The 19674-nt window shown below is 46.0% G+C and overlaps 1 protein-coding gene across 1 annotated transcript in view; it reads left to right on the top strand.

The window, feature by feature from the left end:
• The window catches only part of si:ch73-383l1.1 (receptor tyrosine-protein kinase erbB-4), a 469115-nt gene that overhangs the window by 367699 nt on the left and 81742 nt on the right, over positions 1-19674 (top strand). The window contains 3 exon segments of the mRNA XM_042325104.1: positions 9263-9356; positions 12375-12529; positions 17919-17963. Of these exon segments, the coding sequence (XP_042181038.1) occupies positions 9263-9356; positions 12375-12529; positions 17919-17963 (294 nt within the window).

Below are 19674 nucleotides of genomic sequence, written 5' to 3'. Positions count from 1 at the left end.
ACAGGGGGAATCAGGGTCTGGTGTCAGGTTAGCCTGTACCCACAGGGGGAATCAGGGTCTGGTGTCAGGTTAGCCTGTACCCACAGGGGGAATCAGTGTCTGGTGTCAGGTTAGCCTGTACCAACAGGGGGAATCAGGGTCTGGTGTCAGGTTAGCCTGTCCCCACAGGGAGAATCAGGGTCTGGTGTCAGGTTAGCCTGTACCAACAGGGGGAATCAGGGTCTGGTGTCAGGTTAGCCTGTACCCACAGGGGGAATCAGGGTCTGGTGTCAGATCAGCCTGTCCTCACAAGGGGAATCAGGGTCTGGTGTCAGGTTAGCCTGTACCAACAGGGGGAATCAGGGTCTGGTGTCAGGTCAGCCTGTCCTCACAAGGGGAATCAGGGTCTGGTGTCAGGTTAGCCTGTCCTCACAGGGGGAATCAGGGTCTGGTGTCAGGTTAGCCTGTACCAACAGGGGGAATCAGGGTCTGGTGTCAGGTTAGCCTGTCCCCACAGGGAGAATCAGGGTCTGGTGTCAGGTTAGCCTGTCCCCACAGGGGGAACCAGTGTCTGGTGTCAGGTTAGCCTGTACCAACAGGGGGAATCAGGGTCTGGTGTCAGGTTAGCCTGTCCTCACAGGGGGAATCAGGGTCTGGTGTCAGGTTAGCCTGTACCAACAGGGGGAATCAGGGTCTGGTGTCAGGTTAGCCTGTACCCAAAGGGGGAATCAGGGTCTGGTGTCAGGTTAGCCTGTCCCCACAGGGGGAACCAGGGTCTGGTGTCAGGTTAGCCTGTCCTCACAGAGGGAATCAGGGTCTGGTGTCAGGTTAGCCTGTCCTCACAGGGAATCAGGGTCTGGTGTCAGGTTAGCCTGTCCTCACAGGGGAATCAGGGTCTGGTGTCAGGTTAGCCTGTCCTCACAGGGGGAATCAGGGTCTGGTGTCAGGTTAGCCTGTCCTCACAGAGGGAATCAGGGTCTGGTGTCAGGTTAGCCTGTCCTCACAGAGGGAATCAGGGTCTGGTGTCAGGTTAGCCTGTCCTCACAGGGGGAATCAGGGTCTGGTGTCAGGTTAGCCTGTCCTCACAGGGGGAATCAGGGTCTGGTGTCAGGTTAGCCTGTCCTCACAGAGGGAATCAGGGTCTGGTGTCAGGTTAGCCTGTCCTCACAGAGGGAACCAGGGTCTGGTGTCAGGTTAGCCTGTCCTCACAGAGGGAATCAGGGTCTGGTGTCAGGTTAGCCTGTCCTCACAGGGGGAATCAGGGTCTGGTGTCAGGTTAGCCTGTCCTCACAGGGGGAATCAGGGTCTGGTGTCAGGTTAGCCTGTCCTCACAGAGGGAATCAGGGTCTGGTGTCAGGTTAGCCTGTCCTCACAGGGGGAATCAGGGTCTGGTGTCAGGTTAGCCTGTCCTCACAGAGGGAACCAGTGTCTGTGTTTCTCCATCACGCCCATTTCTCCTCTGTGTGCTTTATGTGGGAGGAGGTGTTTGAAGTCGGCAGGAAAAACAGCTCACAGCTGAGACTTTGAAGAAGATGAAGAGGAGGAGGGGGGTAAAAAGCAGCTGGATAACGACGTCCTCTGTGAGAACCGAACTGTGATCACGTGGAGAGGCAGGAGGCAGGAGGTGGTACATGACGTCTTGATCGATCGGCTCACCTCGTAGACAGAGCACTGCAGACATGTACTAGACTTGTGTTCAACAGTATGTGTTGTCCTCCCAATGCTTTAGCTGCTCTTCATTGAGCTCGCATGCAAAATACAAACCCTGCAAATCTGTCCTTCCTATAGCCTCCTATAGCCTCCTATAACCTCCTTTAACCTCCTATAGCCTCAAATAACCTCCTATAGCCTCCTATAACCTCCTATAGCCCTCACATAACCTCCTATAGCCTCATATAACCTCCTATAGCCTCATAAAACATCCTATAGCCTCCTATAACCTCCTATAGCCTCCCATAACCTCCTATAGCCCTCCTATAACCTCCTATAGCCTCCCATAACCTCCTATAGCCTCCCATAACCTCCTATAGCCTTCTATAGCTTCCTATAGCCTCCTATATCCTATAGCCTCCTGTAGCCCTCCTGTAGCCCTCCTATAGCCCTCATTAAGCCTCCTGTAGCCCTCCTATAGCCCTCCTGTAGCCTCCTGTAGCCCTCCTATAACGTCCTATAGCCTCCTGTATTTCTCCTGTAGCCCTCCTGTAGCCCTTCTATAGCCTCCTATAACCTCCTATAGCCTCCTGTTGCCTCCTATAACCTCCTGTAGCCCTCCTATAACCTCCTGTAGCCCTACTGTATCCCTCCTGTAGCCCTCTTATAGTCTCCTGTAGCCCTCCTGTAGCCCTCCTATAGCCTCGTGTAGCCTCCTATAACCCTCCTATAGTCCTCCTGTAGCCCTCCTGTAGCCTCCTATAGCCCTCCTGTAGCCTCCTATAGCCCTCCTATAGCCCCCTATAGCCTACTGTAGCCTCCTATAACCCTCCTGTAGCCCTCCTGTAGCCTCCTATAGCCCTCCTATAGCCCTCCTGTAGCCCTCCTGTAGCCTCCTATAGCCCTCCTGTAGCCCTCCTATAGCCCTCCTGTAGCCCCCTATAGCCTACTGTAGCCTCCTATAACCCTCCTATAGCCCTCCTATAACCCTCCTAGCCCTAGCCCTCCCTCCTATAGCCCCCTAACCCTGTAGCCTCCTGTAGCCTCCTATAGCCTACTGTAGCCCCTATATAGCCCTCCTGTAGCTCTCCTGTAGCCCTCCTATAGCCTACTGTAGCCTCCTATAACCCTCCTATAGCCCTCCTGTAGCCCTCCTGTAGCCTCCTATAGCCCTCCTGTAGCCCTGCTATAGCCTCCTGTAGCCTCCTATAACCTCCTGTAGCTCTCCTGTAGCCCTCCTATAGCCTACTGTAGCCTCCTATAACCCTCCTGTAGCCCTCCTGTAGCCTCCTATAGCCCTCCTGTAGCCCTCCTATAGCCTCCTGTAGCCTCCTATAACCTCCTGTAGCTCTCCTGTAACCTCCTGTAGCTAATGGCTATATACAGTCGTGGCCAAAAGTTTTGAGAATGACACAAATATTGTGTCTTTAGTGTCTTTAGATATTTTTGTCAGATGTTACTATGGAATACTGAAGTATAATTACAAATATTTAATAAGTGTCAAAGGCTTTTATTGACAACTACGTGAAGTTGATGCAAAGAGTCAGTATTTGCAGTGTTGACCCTTCTTTTTCAAGACCTCTGCAATCAGCCCTGACATGCTGTTAATTAACTTCTGGGCCACATCCTGACTGATGGCAGCCCATTCCTGCATAATCAATGCTTGGAGTTTGTCAGAATTTGTGGGTTTTTGTTTGTCCACCCGCCTCTTGAGGATTGACCATAAGTTCTCAATAGGATTCAGATCTGGGGTGTTTCCTGGCCATGGACCCATAATATCTGTTTTGTTCCCCGAGCCACTTAGTTATCACTTTAGCCTTATGTCAAGGTGCTGCATCATGCTGGAAAAGGCATTGTTCATAATCAAACTGTTCCTGGATGGTTGGGAGAAGTTGGTACCATTCTTTATTCATGGCTGTGTTCTCAGCCACTCCCTTGGCTGAGAAGCAACCCCACACATGAATGGTCTCAGGATGCTTTACTGTTGGCCTGACACAGGACTGATGGTAGCGCTGACCTTGTCTTTCCCGAACAATATTTTTTCCAGATACCCCAAACAATCAGAAAGGGGATTCATCAGATAAAATTACTTTACCCCAGTCCGCAGCAGTCCAATCCCTGTACCTTTTGCAGTATATCAGTCTGTCCCTGATGTTTTTCCTGGAGAGAAGGGGCTTCTTTGCTGCCCTTCTTGACACTAGGCCATCCTCCAAAAGGCTTCGCCTCAATGTGCGTGCAGATGCACTCACACCTGCTTGCTGCCATTCCTGAGCAAGCTCTGTACTGGTGATGCCCCGATCCCACAGCTGAATCATCTTTAGGAGACGGTCCTGGCACTTGCTGGACTTTCTTGGGCGCCCTGAAGCCTTCTTCACAACAATTGAACTGCTCTCCTTGAAGTTCTTGATGATCCGATAAATGGTTGATTTAGGTGCAATCTTACTGGCAGCAATATCCTTGCCTGTGAAGCCCTTTTTGTGCAAAGCAATGATGACGGCACGTATTTCCTTGCAGGTAACCATGGTTGACAGAGGAAGAACAATGCTTCAAAGCACCACCCTCCTTTTGAAGCTTCCAGTCTGTTATTCAAACTCAATCAGCATGACAGAGTGATCTCCAGCCTTGTCCTTGTCAACACTCACACCTGTGTTAACGAGATAATCACTGACATGATGTCAGCTGGTCCTTTTGTGGCAGGGCTGAAATGCAGTGGAAATGTTTTGGGGGGATTCAGTTCATTTGCATGGCAAAGAGGGACTTTGCAATTAATTGCAATTCATCTGATCATTCTTCATAACATTCTGGAGTACATGCAAATTGCCATCATACAAACTGAGACAGCAGACTTTGTGAAAATATATATTTGTGTCATTCTCAAAACCTTTGGCCAAGATTGTAGTCAAACTGATTGGCTTCTGCTTTTAAAAACTAGGCCTCTTTAACTCTCCATCTCTGTACCTTTGCCTTTCTAAATGAGAGTCAAGTTAATTCTCACACTGAAAGGCCAGCGAATAAAAGAACAGGGAGAAAGAGGGAAAAAATCCTGTGCTCTCGTGGCCGCGGGGGAATGGAAGGAGGAGGATTAGAAAGTGTTTAATTAAAAAAGTTGTTCTCGTGAGTTGGCCGTGTGGCGTCAGGTTCGCCTCTGGCGCAGGCACCACTCGACCTGAAAGAGCCTCAGTCCTGCCAAATTCCTGCTAAAATGCTGCTAATCCCCATCAGCCCCTTCTCCCTGAAGACAGTGGTGTGCGTTTGGCGTACACGCCCCAACCAACTGCAACGCACAAGGAAAACCAACGAGAAGGAACCAGCGGAATGAATGGAAAGGATCGTTCAATTCAGCGGGGAACAACCGCCGTGGAACCTTCCTTTGTCTTCCGTGATACTCCTCCATTTTTCTCTGAACAAAAGACAGCCTTCTTCCACCACCCAGCCTTTTCAAAAGGATTCCTCTGGACACTGCTTCCTGAGAAAAAAAACTAATTTAGTTTAAAAAAGAGCAGAGAGAAATGGAGGAGAGGAGGGTGGAAAGGGGAGTGTGGAGGTGGGAGGGAGGGAGGGAGGGAGGAAGAAAGAGGGTGGAGGGTGGTTGGATGGAGGAGGGTGGTGGGAGGGAGGTGGTTGGATGGAGGAGGGAGGAGGGCGGGAGGAAGGAGGAGGGTGGAGGGAGGAGGGTGGAGGGCAGAGAGAGGGAGGAGGGTGGAGGGCGGAGAGAGGGAGGAGGGTAGAGGGAGGAAGGAGGTGTCACGCCCTGGTCTTAGTATTTTGTGTTTTCTTTATTATTTTGTTCAGGCCAGGGTGTGACATGGGTTATTTATGTGGTGTGTTTTGTCTTGGGGTTTTTTCGGTAATGGGATTGTGGCATAGTAGAGTTGTCTAGGTAAGTCTATGGTTGCCTAGAGTGGTTCTCAATCAGAGGCAGGTGTTTATCGTTGTCTCTGATTTGGGAACCATATTTAGGCAGCCATATTCTTTGAGTGTTTCGTGGGTGATTGTTCCTGTCTCTGTGTTTGTTTGCACCAGATAGGGCTGTTTAGGTTTTTCACGTTACGTTTATTGTTTTTTTTATTGTTCGTTATATTCTTTATTAAAGATGTATGAAGATAACCACGCTGTATTTTGGTCCGATCCCTGCTACACCTCCTCTTCAGAGGAAGAGGAAGGAGAAAACCTTAACAGGAGGAGTGGAGAGGGAGGAGGGTGGAGGGGAAGGGTGGAGGGTGGAGGGGAAGGGTGGAGGGTGGAGGGGAAGGGTGGAGGGTGGAGGGGAAGGGAGGAGGGTGGAGGGGAAGGGAGGAGGGTGGAGGGGAGGGGGAAGGGTGGAGGGGGGAGGAGGGTGGAGGGGAAGGGTGGAGGGTGGAGGGGAAGGGAGGAGGGTGGAAGGGGAAGGGTGGAGGGGAAGGGAGGAGGGTGGAGGGGAAGGGTGGAGGGGAAGGGTGGAGGGTGGAGGGGAAGGGTGGAGGGTGGAGGGGAAGGGGAAGGGTGGAGGGGAAGGGTGGAGGTGGAGGGAAGGGTGGAGGGTGGAGGAAGGGTGGAGGGGGGAGGGGGAGGGTGGAGGGGAAGGGTGGAGGGTGGAGGGGAAGGGGGAGGGTGGAGGGGAAGGGAGGAGGGTGGAGGGGAAGGGTGGAGGGTGGAGGGGAAGGGTGGAGGCGGGAGTGGAAGGGAGGAGGGTGGAGGAGGGGGAAGGGTGGAGGGTGGAGGGGAAGGGAGGAGGGTGGAGGGGAAGGGAGGAGGGCGGGAGGAGGGTGGAGGGGAAGGGTGGAGGGTGGAGGGGAAGGGAGGAGGGCGGGAGGAAGGAGGAGGGTGGAGGGGAAGGGAGGAGGGCAGGAGGAAGGAGGAGGGTGAAAGGAGGTGGAGGGAGGATGAAGAAGGGTGGACTACTGCCACACTGCCCTTTGGTGTGGTGGCACGCTGCTCTGTGTCCAATTGAACATGCTATTTTTATATGTACTGGCTATTTATCTGGACTGATGCTTGATCTGATGATTGGAACAGGGCATAGAATAAAGACTTACTCTATGTGTCCCAAATGACACCCCATCCCCTATATAGTGCACTATTTTAGACCAGGGCCCATAGGGATCTGGTCCAAAGTAGTGTACTATATAGGGTGTTATTTGGGACTGAGACACAGCCATGATTCCTCATCATATTTAACCCTTTCTCCAACTCATCACATCCCCTCTAATGATATACAGTATTCTGATTCCTCGTCATATTTAACCCTTTCTCCAACTCATCACATCCCCTCTAATGCTATACAGTATTCTGATTCCTCGTCATATTTAACCCTTTCTCCAACTCATCACATCCCCTCTAATGATATACAGTATTCTGATTCCTCGTCATATTTAACCCTTCTCCAACTCATCACATCCCCTCTAATGATATACAGTATTCTGATTCCTCGTCATATCTGACCCTTTCTCCAACTCATCACATCCCCTCTAATGATATACAGTATTCTGATTCCTCGTCATATCTGACCCTTTCTCCAACTCATCACATCCCCTCTAATGATATACAGGACTCTCTAAAATATCACGCATGCTGAATTCCAAATCAACCTCTAGCCTACTACTCCCTAGTCCCCGCTGTAGATCTCCAGAGGAGATTAGATTGGACGTTTTCACCACCTAGCCAATCAGAAGGCAATGTGAAGCCATTACCCATAATCTTTATACTGTATCTAGCCAATCTTCTCAGATATACAGGAGTGGGCTAGGGTCGATTTAGAATTGAGCAGTTGAGTAGCATTATAGAGCCATGATAAACCATTTCCCCGACTGCAAGACAGTTACAACATGACCTGAACACATCTAACTGCTTCCATAGGCCCAGCATTTCCTTGCTGAGAGAACGTAGGGCCTACCTGTTTGTGTACTGTACTGTATCCCTCCACTCTGCTGAGTCTTAGTCCCAGTTGGATCGACAATCTCTCACATCTGAAAAGTATACTATTGACAGCCAGCCTATCGACAGCCAGCCCCATATTCACCGACACCATCCTTCAAAGCATTATCTGATGGTGGTGCTGATGTGGACACGAACAGCGGGGTGTCGATATCCCTTCCCCTCCTCTCCTCTCCTGCCCTCCTCTCCTGCCCTCTTCCCCTCTTCTCCTCCCCTATCCTCCCCTATCTTCCCGTCCTCCCCTCCTCCGCTCTCCTCCCCTGCTCCCCTCTTCTCTTCCCCTCCCCTCCTCCTCTTCTATCCTTTTTTCTCTCCTCCTCTCCACTCCTCTTCCCATTGTGGCCTTAGGTTTTGTGGGTGTGTGTCTCAGTCATATGATTAGAGAAACACACACACACACATGTTGACTCTGCTAAGCCTGTTACTATATCAGACGTATTGACTCTGCTAAGCATGTTACTATATCAGACATAATTATTGACTCTGCTAAGCCTGTTACTAAATCAGACGTATTGACTCTGCTAAGCATGTTACTATATCAGACATAATTATTGACTCTGCTAAGCCTGTTACTATATGTTACTATATCAGACATAATTATTGACTCTGCTAAGCCTGTTACTATATCAGACATATTGACTCTGCTAAGCCTGTTACTATATCAGACATATTGACTCTGCTAAGCCTGTTACTATTGACTCTGCTAAGCCTGTTACTATATCAGACATAATTATTGACTCTGCTAAGCCTGTTACTATATCAGACATATTGACTCTGCTAAGCCTGTTACTATATCAGACATAATTATTGACTCTGCTAAGCCTGTTACTATATCAGACATATTGACTCTGCTAAGCCTGTTACTATATCAGACATATTGACTCTGCTAAGCCTGTTACTATATCAGACATAATTATTGACTCTGCTAAGCCTGTTACTATATCAGACATATTGACTCTGCTAAGCCTGTTACTATATCAGACATAATTATTGACTCTGCTAAGCCTGTTACTATATCAGACATATTGACTCTGCTAAGCCTGTTACTATATCAGACATATTGACTCTGCTAAGCCATAATTATTGACTCTGCTAAGCCTGTTACTATATCAGACATATTGACTCTGCTAAGCCTGTTACTATATCAGACATATTGACTCTGCTAAGCCTGTTATATTGACTCTGCTAAGCCTGTTACTATATGACTCTGCTAAGCCTGTTACTATATCAGACATATTGACTCTGCTAAGCCTGTTACTATATCAGACATATTATTGAGCCTGTTACTGCTAAGCCTGTTACTATATCAGACATATTGACTCTGCTAAGCCTGTTACTATTACATATTATTGATAAGCCTGTTACTATATCAGACATATTGACTCTGCTAAGCCTGTTACTATATCAGACATATTGACTCTGCTAAGCCTGTTACTATATCAGACATAATTATTGACTCTGCTAAGCCTGTTACTATATCAGACATAATATTGACTCTGCTAAGCCTGTTACTATATCAGACATAATTATTGACTCTGCTAAGCCTGTTACTATATCAGACATATTGACTCTGCTAAGCCTGTTACTATATCAGACATATTGACTCTGCTAAGCCTGTTACTATATCAGACATAATTATTGACTCTGCTAAGCCTGTTACTATATCTCTCTCTCTCTCTCTCTCTGTCTCTGTCTCTGTCTCTGTCTCTGTCTCCTTTAGAGATGTGCGTGAGTTTACCAATGGTTCAGTATGTCTGGAGTGTGACAGCCAGTGTGAGAAATCTCAGGACAAGACCATGACCTGCCTTGGAACGGTAAGTAGAATGATCACCACGGCAATATACGGCAATTGTCATCGGTGTTCCACCTAGCCCTGAACCTGTTCTTTGGGTGCAGGTTGACGTTTATTGTCATGAATCTTGTCCTGGAGGCAGAACTGAGCGATTTCCCTTAGATAGGCCAGCTGCAAAGTCAAAATGGGCTATATTGTAAAAATGTATGAAAACAAAAAATGTATGAAAAGCTTCTTGGTCTTAATTTAAGGTTAGGTTTAGGCATTAAGGTTAGCAGTAAGGTTATGGTTAAGGTTAAGGTTAGGGTTAGGCATTAAGGTTAGCAGTAAGGTTAGGGTTAGGGTTAAGGTTAGGGTTAGGCATTAAGGTTAGCAGTAAGGTTATGGTTAGGGTTAAGGTTAGGGTTAGGCATTAAGGTTAGCACTAAGGTTATGGTTAGGGTTAAGGTTAGGGTTAGGCATTAGGGTTAGCAGTAAGGTTAGGGTTAGGCATTAGGGTTAGCAGTAAGGTTATGGTTAGGGTTAAGGTTAGGGTTAGGCATTAGGGTTAGCAGTAAGGTTAGGGTTAGGCATTAGGGTTAGCAGTAAGGTTAGGGTTAGGGTTAGGGTTAAGGTTAGAGTTAGGCATTAGGGTTAGCAGTAAGGTTAGGGTTAGGCATTAGGTTAGCAGTAATGTTATGGTTAGGGTTAAGGTTAGGGTTAGGCAGGTTAGCAGTAAGGTTATGGTTAGCAGTAAGGTTAGGGTTAGGCATTAGGGTTAGCAGTAAGGTTAGGGTTAGGGTTAAGGTTAGAGTTAGGCATTAGGGTTAGCAGTAAGGTTAGCGTTAAGGTTAAGGTTAGGTTTAAAATCAGATTTTATGACTTTGTGGCTGTGCCAGATTTTGACCAGTCTGCAGAGCTGCATCCAGAAATGAAAATGACTAACCTGCCCTTTGGGTCTGCTGATGTCACATCCTGTCTGGAGAGTTTGACTTTCAAGAGTTGGAGTGTACTGTACTGTTAGGCCACTGAGTTTTTCCTGACTACACAACGAAACCAACTGTTATGTGAACTGATCAGGGGAGATGTTCCTGACTACACAACGTAACCAACTGTTATGTGAACTGATCAGGGGAGATGTTCCTGACTACACAACGTAACCAACTGTTATGCGAACTGATCAGGGGAGATGTTCCTGACTACACAACGTAACCAACTGTTATGCGAACTGATCAGGGGAGATGTTCCTGACTACACAACGTAACCAACTGTTATGCGAACTGATCAGGGGAGATGTTCCTGACTACACAACGTAACCAACTGTTATGCGAACTGATCAGGGGAGATGTTCCTGACTACACAACGTAACCAACTGTTATGTGAACTGATCAGGGGAGATGTTCCTGACTACACAACGTAACCAACTGTTATGTGAACTGATCAGGGGAGATGTTCCTGAACTCCTCAAATGTGGTTTTATGGAGATAAATAAAGTACCATGTCAGCTACGAAGGTAAAAACACATTCCAGATAAATAAAGTACCACGTCAGCTACGAAGGTAAAACACATTCCAGAAGGATACATGTTTTTGACAGCCTCTGACCTTCCACAGAGAACGCACCCCTCAGAAGTCCCTCATCCATTCCCACCTGCCCTCTTCTAAATGCTAGAATTTCCCTTTAAAATGCCACCCGGTTGAAAACCCTTGAACCCCCCCTCTCTCAGCCTGGAACTATAACAACCCAAGGTTGGTTTAAATCACCTCCCCTGCCATGTAGGGGGACTCTAGTCTTGTTTTATATGTGGCGTAGGGACAGTGGTGTATAACTCTCCATGGTTTAGGGCTCATGATATATCCAGCTGTCATGGAGACCCTTTTTTACAGGCCCCTGTTAAAGCCCTATTTGTGGAATTTGATACTTGTGTAAAGAACCCCCGGGGGAGGACAGGGAGGAGTGGAGGACAATAGTCTCTATGACAGTGCGGTGATACGCAGTGTTTCACCGTGTCTTGCAGTGTCTCCTGCAGTCCAGTCAGAAGTAAATAACACAGGTGTCAATCATCAGATGTATGAATGCACACACACACACACACACGCACACACACACACACGCACACGCACACACACAGTCAGAGAGACACAATACATTGACAAGGCTCGGCAGGGAGATAGTGTATTGATGGGGAGGGATTACAGCTGTCGTTTTGTCAGACCTGAAAGTGAAAGGCTGTCTATCAACCTGCCAAACACACATCATTTACCGTACATGAGGTGTCCAAGCCCACAGTAAAAGTTTCAACCACAGCAGCAGCACATGCATCCACAGACCCATCTCTCTATCGTCTCTCTTCCTTCATCTCTCCATGTGTTTATATCTGCTGTCTGAATCCATCCCGGATGCTTGTTCAGAAGTGTGAACTGTGTTGACGTGCTGATATGTGGTCAATGTCTCTTCCTCTTCATCTTCTATTCATCTCCTTTACTTACTCCTTCTCATCCTCCTCTTCCTCTTCTATTCCATCTCCTTTACTTACTCCTTCTCATCCTCCTCTTCCTCTTCTATCCATCTCCTTTACTTACTCCTTCTCATCCTCCTCTTCCTCTTCTATCCATCTCCTTTACTTACTCCTTCTCATCCTCCTCTTCCTCTTCTATCCATCTCCTTTACTTACTCCTTCTCATCCTCCTCTTCCTCTTCTATCCATCTCCTTTACTTACTCCTTCTCATCCTCCTCTTCCTCTTCTATCCATCTCCTCCTTCTCATCCCTTCTTCTATTCATCTCTTCTCCCTCCTTCTCCTCCTACTTACTCCTCCTCCTCCTCCTCCTCTTCCATCCTCCTCCTCCTCTTCTTCTCATCCTCCTCCTCCTCCTCCTCCTCCTATCCATCTCTTCTCTCCTTCCTCCTCCTTCTCTCCTTCCTCTTCTATCCATCTCCTTTACTTACTCCTCCTCTCCTCCTCCTCCTTCTTCTCCTCCTCCTCCTTCTCCTCCCTCCCCTCTCCTCCTCCTCCTCCTCTCCTCCTCCTCCTTCCTCCTTCCCTCACTCTACCTCTCAGGGTCCAGATCAATGTGTGACCTGCCTTCACTCCAAAGACGGGCCCAACTGTGTGGAAAAGTGCCCCGACGGCCTCCAAGGCACCAACAGCTTCATCTTCAAATACGCCGAGGCCAACAACGAGTGCCACCCCTGCCACGCCAACTGCACCCAGGGGTACGAGGAGAGAGAGAGAGAGAGAGAGAGAGAGAGAGAGAGAGATGTGTATATTTAATGGAGGCTTTTTATATCAATACTTCTCATCTCTTTGAAATCTAAAATTGTTTATTTGAAGTACGTCATAAATAATGTCTTATAAGCAGAATCCATCAAACGGTGTCCTTGTGGGACTTTTAAAATCAAGATGAGCTTCTATAAACAGTAGCAGAAGTAGTGCGCTATAAAGGAAATATGGTGCTATTTTGGATACAGGCAGTGACTCAGCCCTCCACTTCCCAGACCGCTCCCAGACCGAGAGAGAGAGAGAGAGAGATCTCTCTCTCTCTTTGATTTGGATTTGTTTTCGAATGTCTTTGTTGGTCTGCGTAATCCGAGGGAAATATGTGTCTCTAATATGGTCATACATTGGGCAGAGAGGTTAGGAAGTGCAGAGAGTTTCCACCTCATTTTGTGGATACAGTGTGCCCATAGCCTGTCTTCTCTTGAGAGCCATGTCTGCCTACGGTGGCCTTTCTCAATAGCAAGGCTATGCTCACTGAGTCTGTACATAGTCAAAGCTTTCCTTAAGTTTGGGTCAGTCACAGTGGTCAGGTATTCTGCCACTGTGTACTCTCTGTTTAGGGCCAAATAGCATTCTAGTTTGCTCAGATTTGTTGTTAATTCTTTCCAATGATTTGGTTGGGTCTAATTGTGCTGCTGGCCTGGGGCTCTGCGGGGTCTGTTTGTGTTTGTGAACAGAGCCCCGGGACCAGCTTGCCTAAGGGACTCTTCTCCAGGTTCATCTCTCTGTAGGTGATGGAAGGTTTTGTAATCGCTTCCTTTTAGGTGGTTGTAGAAGTTAACGTCTCCTTTCAGGATTTTGATAATTAACGGGTATCGTCCTAATTCTTCTCTGCATGCATTATTTGGTGTTTTACGTTATACACAGAGGATATTATTTCACAATTCTGCATGCAGAGTCACAATTTGGTGTTGGTCCCATTTAGCCAATTATTGGTTGGTGAGGTTCTATAACTGATTCACTTGTTTTTTGCCAGATCCTCATTGGGATGTCAAATTATATGTTCCTTTTGATGGCATAGAAGGACCTTCTTGCCTTGTCTCTCTGATCTTTCACAGCTTTGTGGAAGTTACTTGTGGTGCTGATGTTTAGGCCGAGGTATATACAGTGGGGCAAAAAAGTATTTAGAACAGCCACCAATTGTGCAAGTTCTTAAAAAGATGAGAGAGGCCTGTAATTTTCATCATAGGTACACTTCAACTATGACAGACAAAATAAGAAAAAAAATCCAGAAAATCACATTGTAGGATTTTTAATGAATTTATTTGCAAATTATGGTGGAAAATAAATATTTGGTCACCTATAAACAAACAAGATTTCTGGCTCTCACAGACCTTCTGGCTCTCACAGACCTGTAACTTCTTCTTTAAGAGGCTCCTCTGTCCTCCACTCATTACCTGTATTAATGGCACCTGTTTGAACCTGTCCACAACCTCAAACAGTCACACTCCAAACTACACTATGGCCAAGACCAAAGAGGTCGGGTGCTGCAGGCTGTTCTAGTGCCCTCACCAAGTCATTGATATATACACTGAGTATTCAAAACATTAAGAACACCTGCTCTTTCCATGACATAGACTGACCAGGTGAATCCAGGTGAAAGATATGATCCTTTATTGATGTTACCTGTTAAATCCACTTCAATCATCATGTAGATGAAGGTGAGGAGACAGGTTAAAGAAGGATTTGTTTTATGACAATTGAGACATTGATATTGTATGTGTGCCAGCTGACCATTGATCCCTCCCCACGCTCCTCGCCCCGGTGACTGCTGAACCTCGGCTCACATGGCGATGGCTCCATCCCTCCTCTTCTCCTTGTCCTCCCTCCATCTGACATGCAGGTTGACGATTATTGTCATGATTCTTGTTCTGGAGGCAGAACTGAACGGTTTCCTCTTAGATGGGCCAGCTGCAAAATTGGCAATATTGTAAAGATGAATGAAAAAACAAAACTGTGCTTTTTGGTCTTCATTTAAGGTTAGGATTAAGCATTAGGGTTAGCAGTAAGGCTTAAGGTTAAGGTTAGGGTGAGGTTTAAAATCAGATTTTATGACCGTGCCAGCTAACTGTGCCAGCTAGAGACCACTGCGGAGCTGCCTCCAGAACAAGCTTCATGACGAAAAACGCTAACCTGCACCTTGACACTGGGCACGCCATATTAGTGTCAGGGAATGAGCGGCCAGGGTGTGTGTGTGAATGAATGGGGGGGGGGAGGAATCTTAGAACAAAAGAGATGCAGCAAAGGTCTACATCATCACACTGCATGTAATGGCAGAATTCAACTGAAGAAAAGTGATACACTTTTTTTTTACACTTTAGATCTAGAATCAGAACCACACCAGTCCATGTAATCATATTTATTAAACTGATCTAGAATCAGAACCACACCAGTCCATGTAATCATATTTATTAAACTGATCTAGAATCAGAACCACACCAGTCCATGTAATCATATTTATTAAACTGATCTAGAATCAGAACCACACCAGTCCATGTAATCATATTTATTAAACTGATCTAGAATCAGAACCACACCAGTCCATGTAATCATATTTATTAAACTGATCTAGAATCAGAACCACACCAGTCCATGTAATCATATTTATTAAACTGATCTAGAATCAGAACCACACCGGTCCATATAGTAATATTTATTAAACTGATTCTAGAATCAGAACCACACCGGTCCATATAGTAATATTTATTAAACTGATTCTAGAATCAGAACCACACCGGTCCATGTAATCATATTTATTAAACTGATCTAGAATCAGAACCACACCGGTCCATATAATCATATTTATTAAACTGATCTAGAATCAGAACCACACCGGTCCATATAATCATATTTATTAAACTGATCTAGAATCAGAACCACACCGGTCCATATAATCATATTTATTAAACTGATCTAGAATCAGAACCACACCGGTCCATATAATCATATTTATTAAACTGATTCTAGAATCAGAACCACACCGGTCCATATAGTAATATTTATTAAACTGATTCTAGAATCAGAACCACATTAGTCCATATAGTAATATTTATTAAACTGATCTAGAATCAGAACCACACCAATCCATATAATCATATTTATTAAACTGATTCTAGAATCAGAACCACACCGGTCCATATTGTAATATTTATTAAACTGATTCTAGAATCAGAACCACACCGGTCCATATTGTAATATTTATTAAACTGATTCTAGAATCAGAACCACACCGGTCCATATAATCATATGTATTACACTGATTCTAGAATCAGAACCACACCGGTCCATATAGTAATATTTATTAAACTGATTCTAGAATCAGAACCACACCGGTCCATATAGTAATATTTATTAAACTGATTCTAGAATCAGAACCACCGGTCCATATAGTAATATTTATTAAACTGATCCTAGAATCAATCCATATTAATATTTATTAAACTGATTCTAGAATCAGAACCACACCGGTCCATATAGTAATATTTATTAAACTGATTCTAGAATCAGAACCACACCGGTCCATATAGTAATATTTATTAAACTGATTCTAGAATCAGAACCACACCGGTCCATATAGTAATATTTATTAAACTGATTCTAGAATCAGAACCACACCGGTCCATATAATAATATTTATTAAACTGATTCTAGAATCAAATCAAATCAAATGTATTTATAAAGCCCATCTTACATCAGCTGATATCTCAAAGTGTTGTACAGAAACCCAGCCTAAAACCCCAAACAGCAGGCAATGCAGGTGTAGAAGCACAGTGGCTAGGAAGAACTCCCTAGAAAGACCAAAACCTAGGAAGAAACCTAGAGAGGAACCAGGCTATGTGGGGTGGCCAGTCCTCTTCTGGCTGTGCAGGGTGGAGATTATAACAGAACATGGCCAAGATGTTCAAATGTTCATAAATGACCAGCATGGTCAAGTAATAATAATCACAGTAGTTGTAGAGGGTGCAACAGGTCAGCACCTCGGGAGTAAATGTCAGTTGGCTTTTCATAGCCGATCATTGAGAGCATCTCTACCGCTCCTGCTGTCTCTAGAGAGTTGAAAACAGCAGGTCTGGGATAGGTATCAGAACCACACCAGTCCGTATAATCATGTTTTAAAAAACTGATCTAGAATCAGGACCACACCAGTCCATATAATCATATTTATTATGAGCTAAATTACTAAACTGATTCTAGATCAGCAGTCGTACTCCAGATGCCTCTCTAATACATACATGGGTGGTCTGAGACTTGCTGTCTTTGGTGTGTGACTAAACTAGCTGATCAATCCGGATGTTTACAAACGTGGCACACTAGAGGAATTATCATATCACAAACAGCAACGAGCCATAGATGGGATACACTAATTGTCTGCTAATTAGCTGTTGGGTGCCATTTCTTCATTTCTGCAGCGAGGCAGACTTTCAATGGGATTCCAAGGCAGCTCCTCTTAATTAGCTGTGTAATTGGCTCTGTCTCAGACTCTGACTGTCTTTGTGTCGGAGGCTGATCACAATCCTCTTTAAATGTGTTATAGATAATGAGAGAGAAGCCCAATGGTCATGTTTTAATCAGTCCACATTGCCTGTCTGCCTGTCAGTCTTTGTCTACCTGTCTGCCTGTCTACCTGTCTGCCTGTCTACCTGTCTGCCAGAAAGACTGACAGACTGACAGACAAACAGACAGGCAGACTGACAGACAGAAAGACTGACAGACAGGCAGACAGGTAGACAGGCAGACAGGCAGACAGGTAGACACGCAGACAGGCAGACAGGCAGACTGACAGACAGAAAGACTCTTTCTTTCTGTCTGTCTCTCTATCTCTGTCTCTTTCTGTCTGCCTGTCTGTCAGTCTTTCTGTCTGTCAGTCAGTCTGTCTGTCAGTTTGTCAGTCTGTCAGTCTTTCTGTCTGTCAGTCAGTCTGTCTGTCTGTCTGTCAGTCAGTCAGTCAGTCAGTCAGTCAGTCAGTCTGTCTGTCAGTTTGTCAGTCTGTCTGTCTGTCAGTTTGTGTGTTATACACCTCCATAGTCTGTATCATCTCTACTTCTCAGTATCTGGTCAGGACTTCATCCCCTAGTTATGTCTCTCTTACTAAGTAGGTTGACTGTCTTAGACCGTTGAGCTATGTTCACTTATAGCTTGTTATGTTCACTCAATAATGACTTTCATCAATCAGCTATTAGAAGTGCTTATCAATTGGTTATTAATGTTTATGCGTGATGGAATTTGTTCATAGTATGTGCACACTTTGTAAAGAGTTGGTGGATGCTTATTGTTGAGGTTACTGAAGTGTTTCTGTAAGCTGACTACTGATGATTCTCTCCTCAGCTGCGTTGGGCCTTGGCTCCAAGACTGTGTTGGAATGATGGACAGGTAAGATGATCATCACAGTGTCCGCTGGGCTTTCACTGCTTTGACATCAGGCTCAGTCTCTATCACTAGAACCTCTCTCTTTATTCTCGTTATCGCTCTCTGACTCACTGTCTCAGCTTTCACCTCTCTCTCTCTCTCTCTCTAGGCCCCTCTAGGCTCCTTCACCCATGAGTATCTCTCTCACTCTCTCTCTCTCTCTTTCTCTCTCTCTCTCTCTTTCTCTCTCACTCTCTATCAATTAATTCTCCCCCCCTCTCTCTCCCTCTCTCTTTCTCTGTCAACATGCCCCATATATCTCATTATATCTAGTCTTGCCTCTCCGTTTACAACATGCCCCATATATCTCATTATATCTGATCTTGCCTCTCTATCCTCAACATGCCCCATATATCTCATTATATCTGGTCTTGCCTCTCTATCCTCAACATGCCCCATATATCTCATTATATCTGATCTTGCCTCTCTATCCTCAACATGCCCCATATATCTCATTATATCTGGTCTTGCCTCTCTATCCTCAACATGCCCCATATATCTCATTATATCTGGTCTTGCCTCTCTATCCTCAACATGCCCCATATATCTCATTATATCTGATCTTGCCTCTCTGTTTACAACATGCCCCATATATCTCATTATATCTGATCTTGCCTCTCTATCCTCAACATGCCCCATATATCTCATTATATCTGGTCTTGCTTCTCTGTTTACAACATGCCCCATATATCTCATTATATCTGGTCTTGCCTCTCTATCCTCAACATGCCCCATATATCTCATTATATCTGGTCTTGCCTCTCTATCCTCAACATGCCCCATATATCTCATTATATCTGGTCTTGCCTCTCTGTAAATTTCAAGCTCCTTTTTTGAGGACTGCAAAAAATCAATGGTTCTGAACCCCGCTCTTTGACAACCCAGCAGAGTACCATAGCATCCACATGCTCCCGTCTGCTGCTTGGAACATGAGTCTTCCAATTGCCTCTTAATGTCTTCAATCACTAGTAGGGTTGTTTCTCTGATCCCTGACTCAGGTGCTAAATGTTCCCCAAGGCCTACCACAAGGGTGTTGGGTAGCCTAAAGTGGGGAAGGGAAGAGGGAGGGAAGGACAGAGGGATAGAGGGAGGGAGGGAAGGAAAGAGGGAGGGAAGGATTGATGGATAGAGAGAGGGAGGGAAGTATAGAGGGATAGAGAGAGGGAGGGAAGGACAGAGGGATAGAGGGAGGGAGGGAGGGAAGGAAAGAGGGAGGGAAGGATTGATGGATAGAGAGAGGGAGGGAAGTATAGAGGGATAGAGAGAGGGAGGGAAGGACAGAGGGATAGAGGGAGGGAGGGAAGGAAAGAGGGAGGGAAGGATAGAGGGATAGAGGGAGGGAGGGAAGGAAAGAGGGAGGGAAGGAAGGGATAGAGGGAGGGAGGGAAGGAAAGAGGGAGGGAATGATAGAGGGATAGAGGGAGGGAGGGAAGGAAAGAGGGGGAAGGATAGAGGAATAGAGGGAGGGAGGGAAGGAAAGAGGGATAGAGAGAGGGAGGGAAGGAAAGAGGGAGGGAAGGATAGAGGAATAGAGGGAGGGAGGGAAGGAATGAGGGAGGGAATGATAGAGGGATAGAGGGAGGGAGGGAAGGAAAGAGGGAGGGAAGGATAGAGGAATAGAGGGAGGGAGGGAAGGAAAAGAGGGATAGAGGAGGGAGGGAAGGAAAGAGGGGAG

This window comes from Oncorhynchus tshawytscha, linkage group LG08 (genome assembly GCF_018296145.1).
Source record: "Oncorhynchus tshawytscha isolate Ot180627B linkage group LG08, Otsh_v2.0, whole genome shotgun sequence".
NCBI lineage: Eukaryota > Metazoa > Chordata > Actinopteri > Salmoniformes > Salmonidae > Oncorhynchus > Oncorhynchus tshawytscha.
This window is presented reverse-complemented; position numbering and strand designations above follow the sequence as displayed.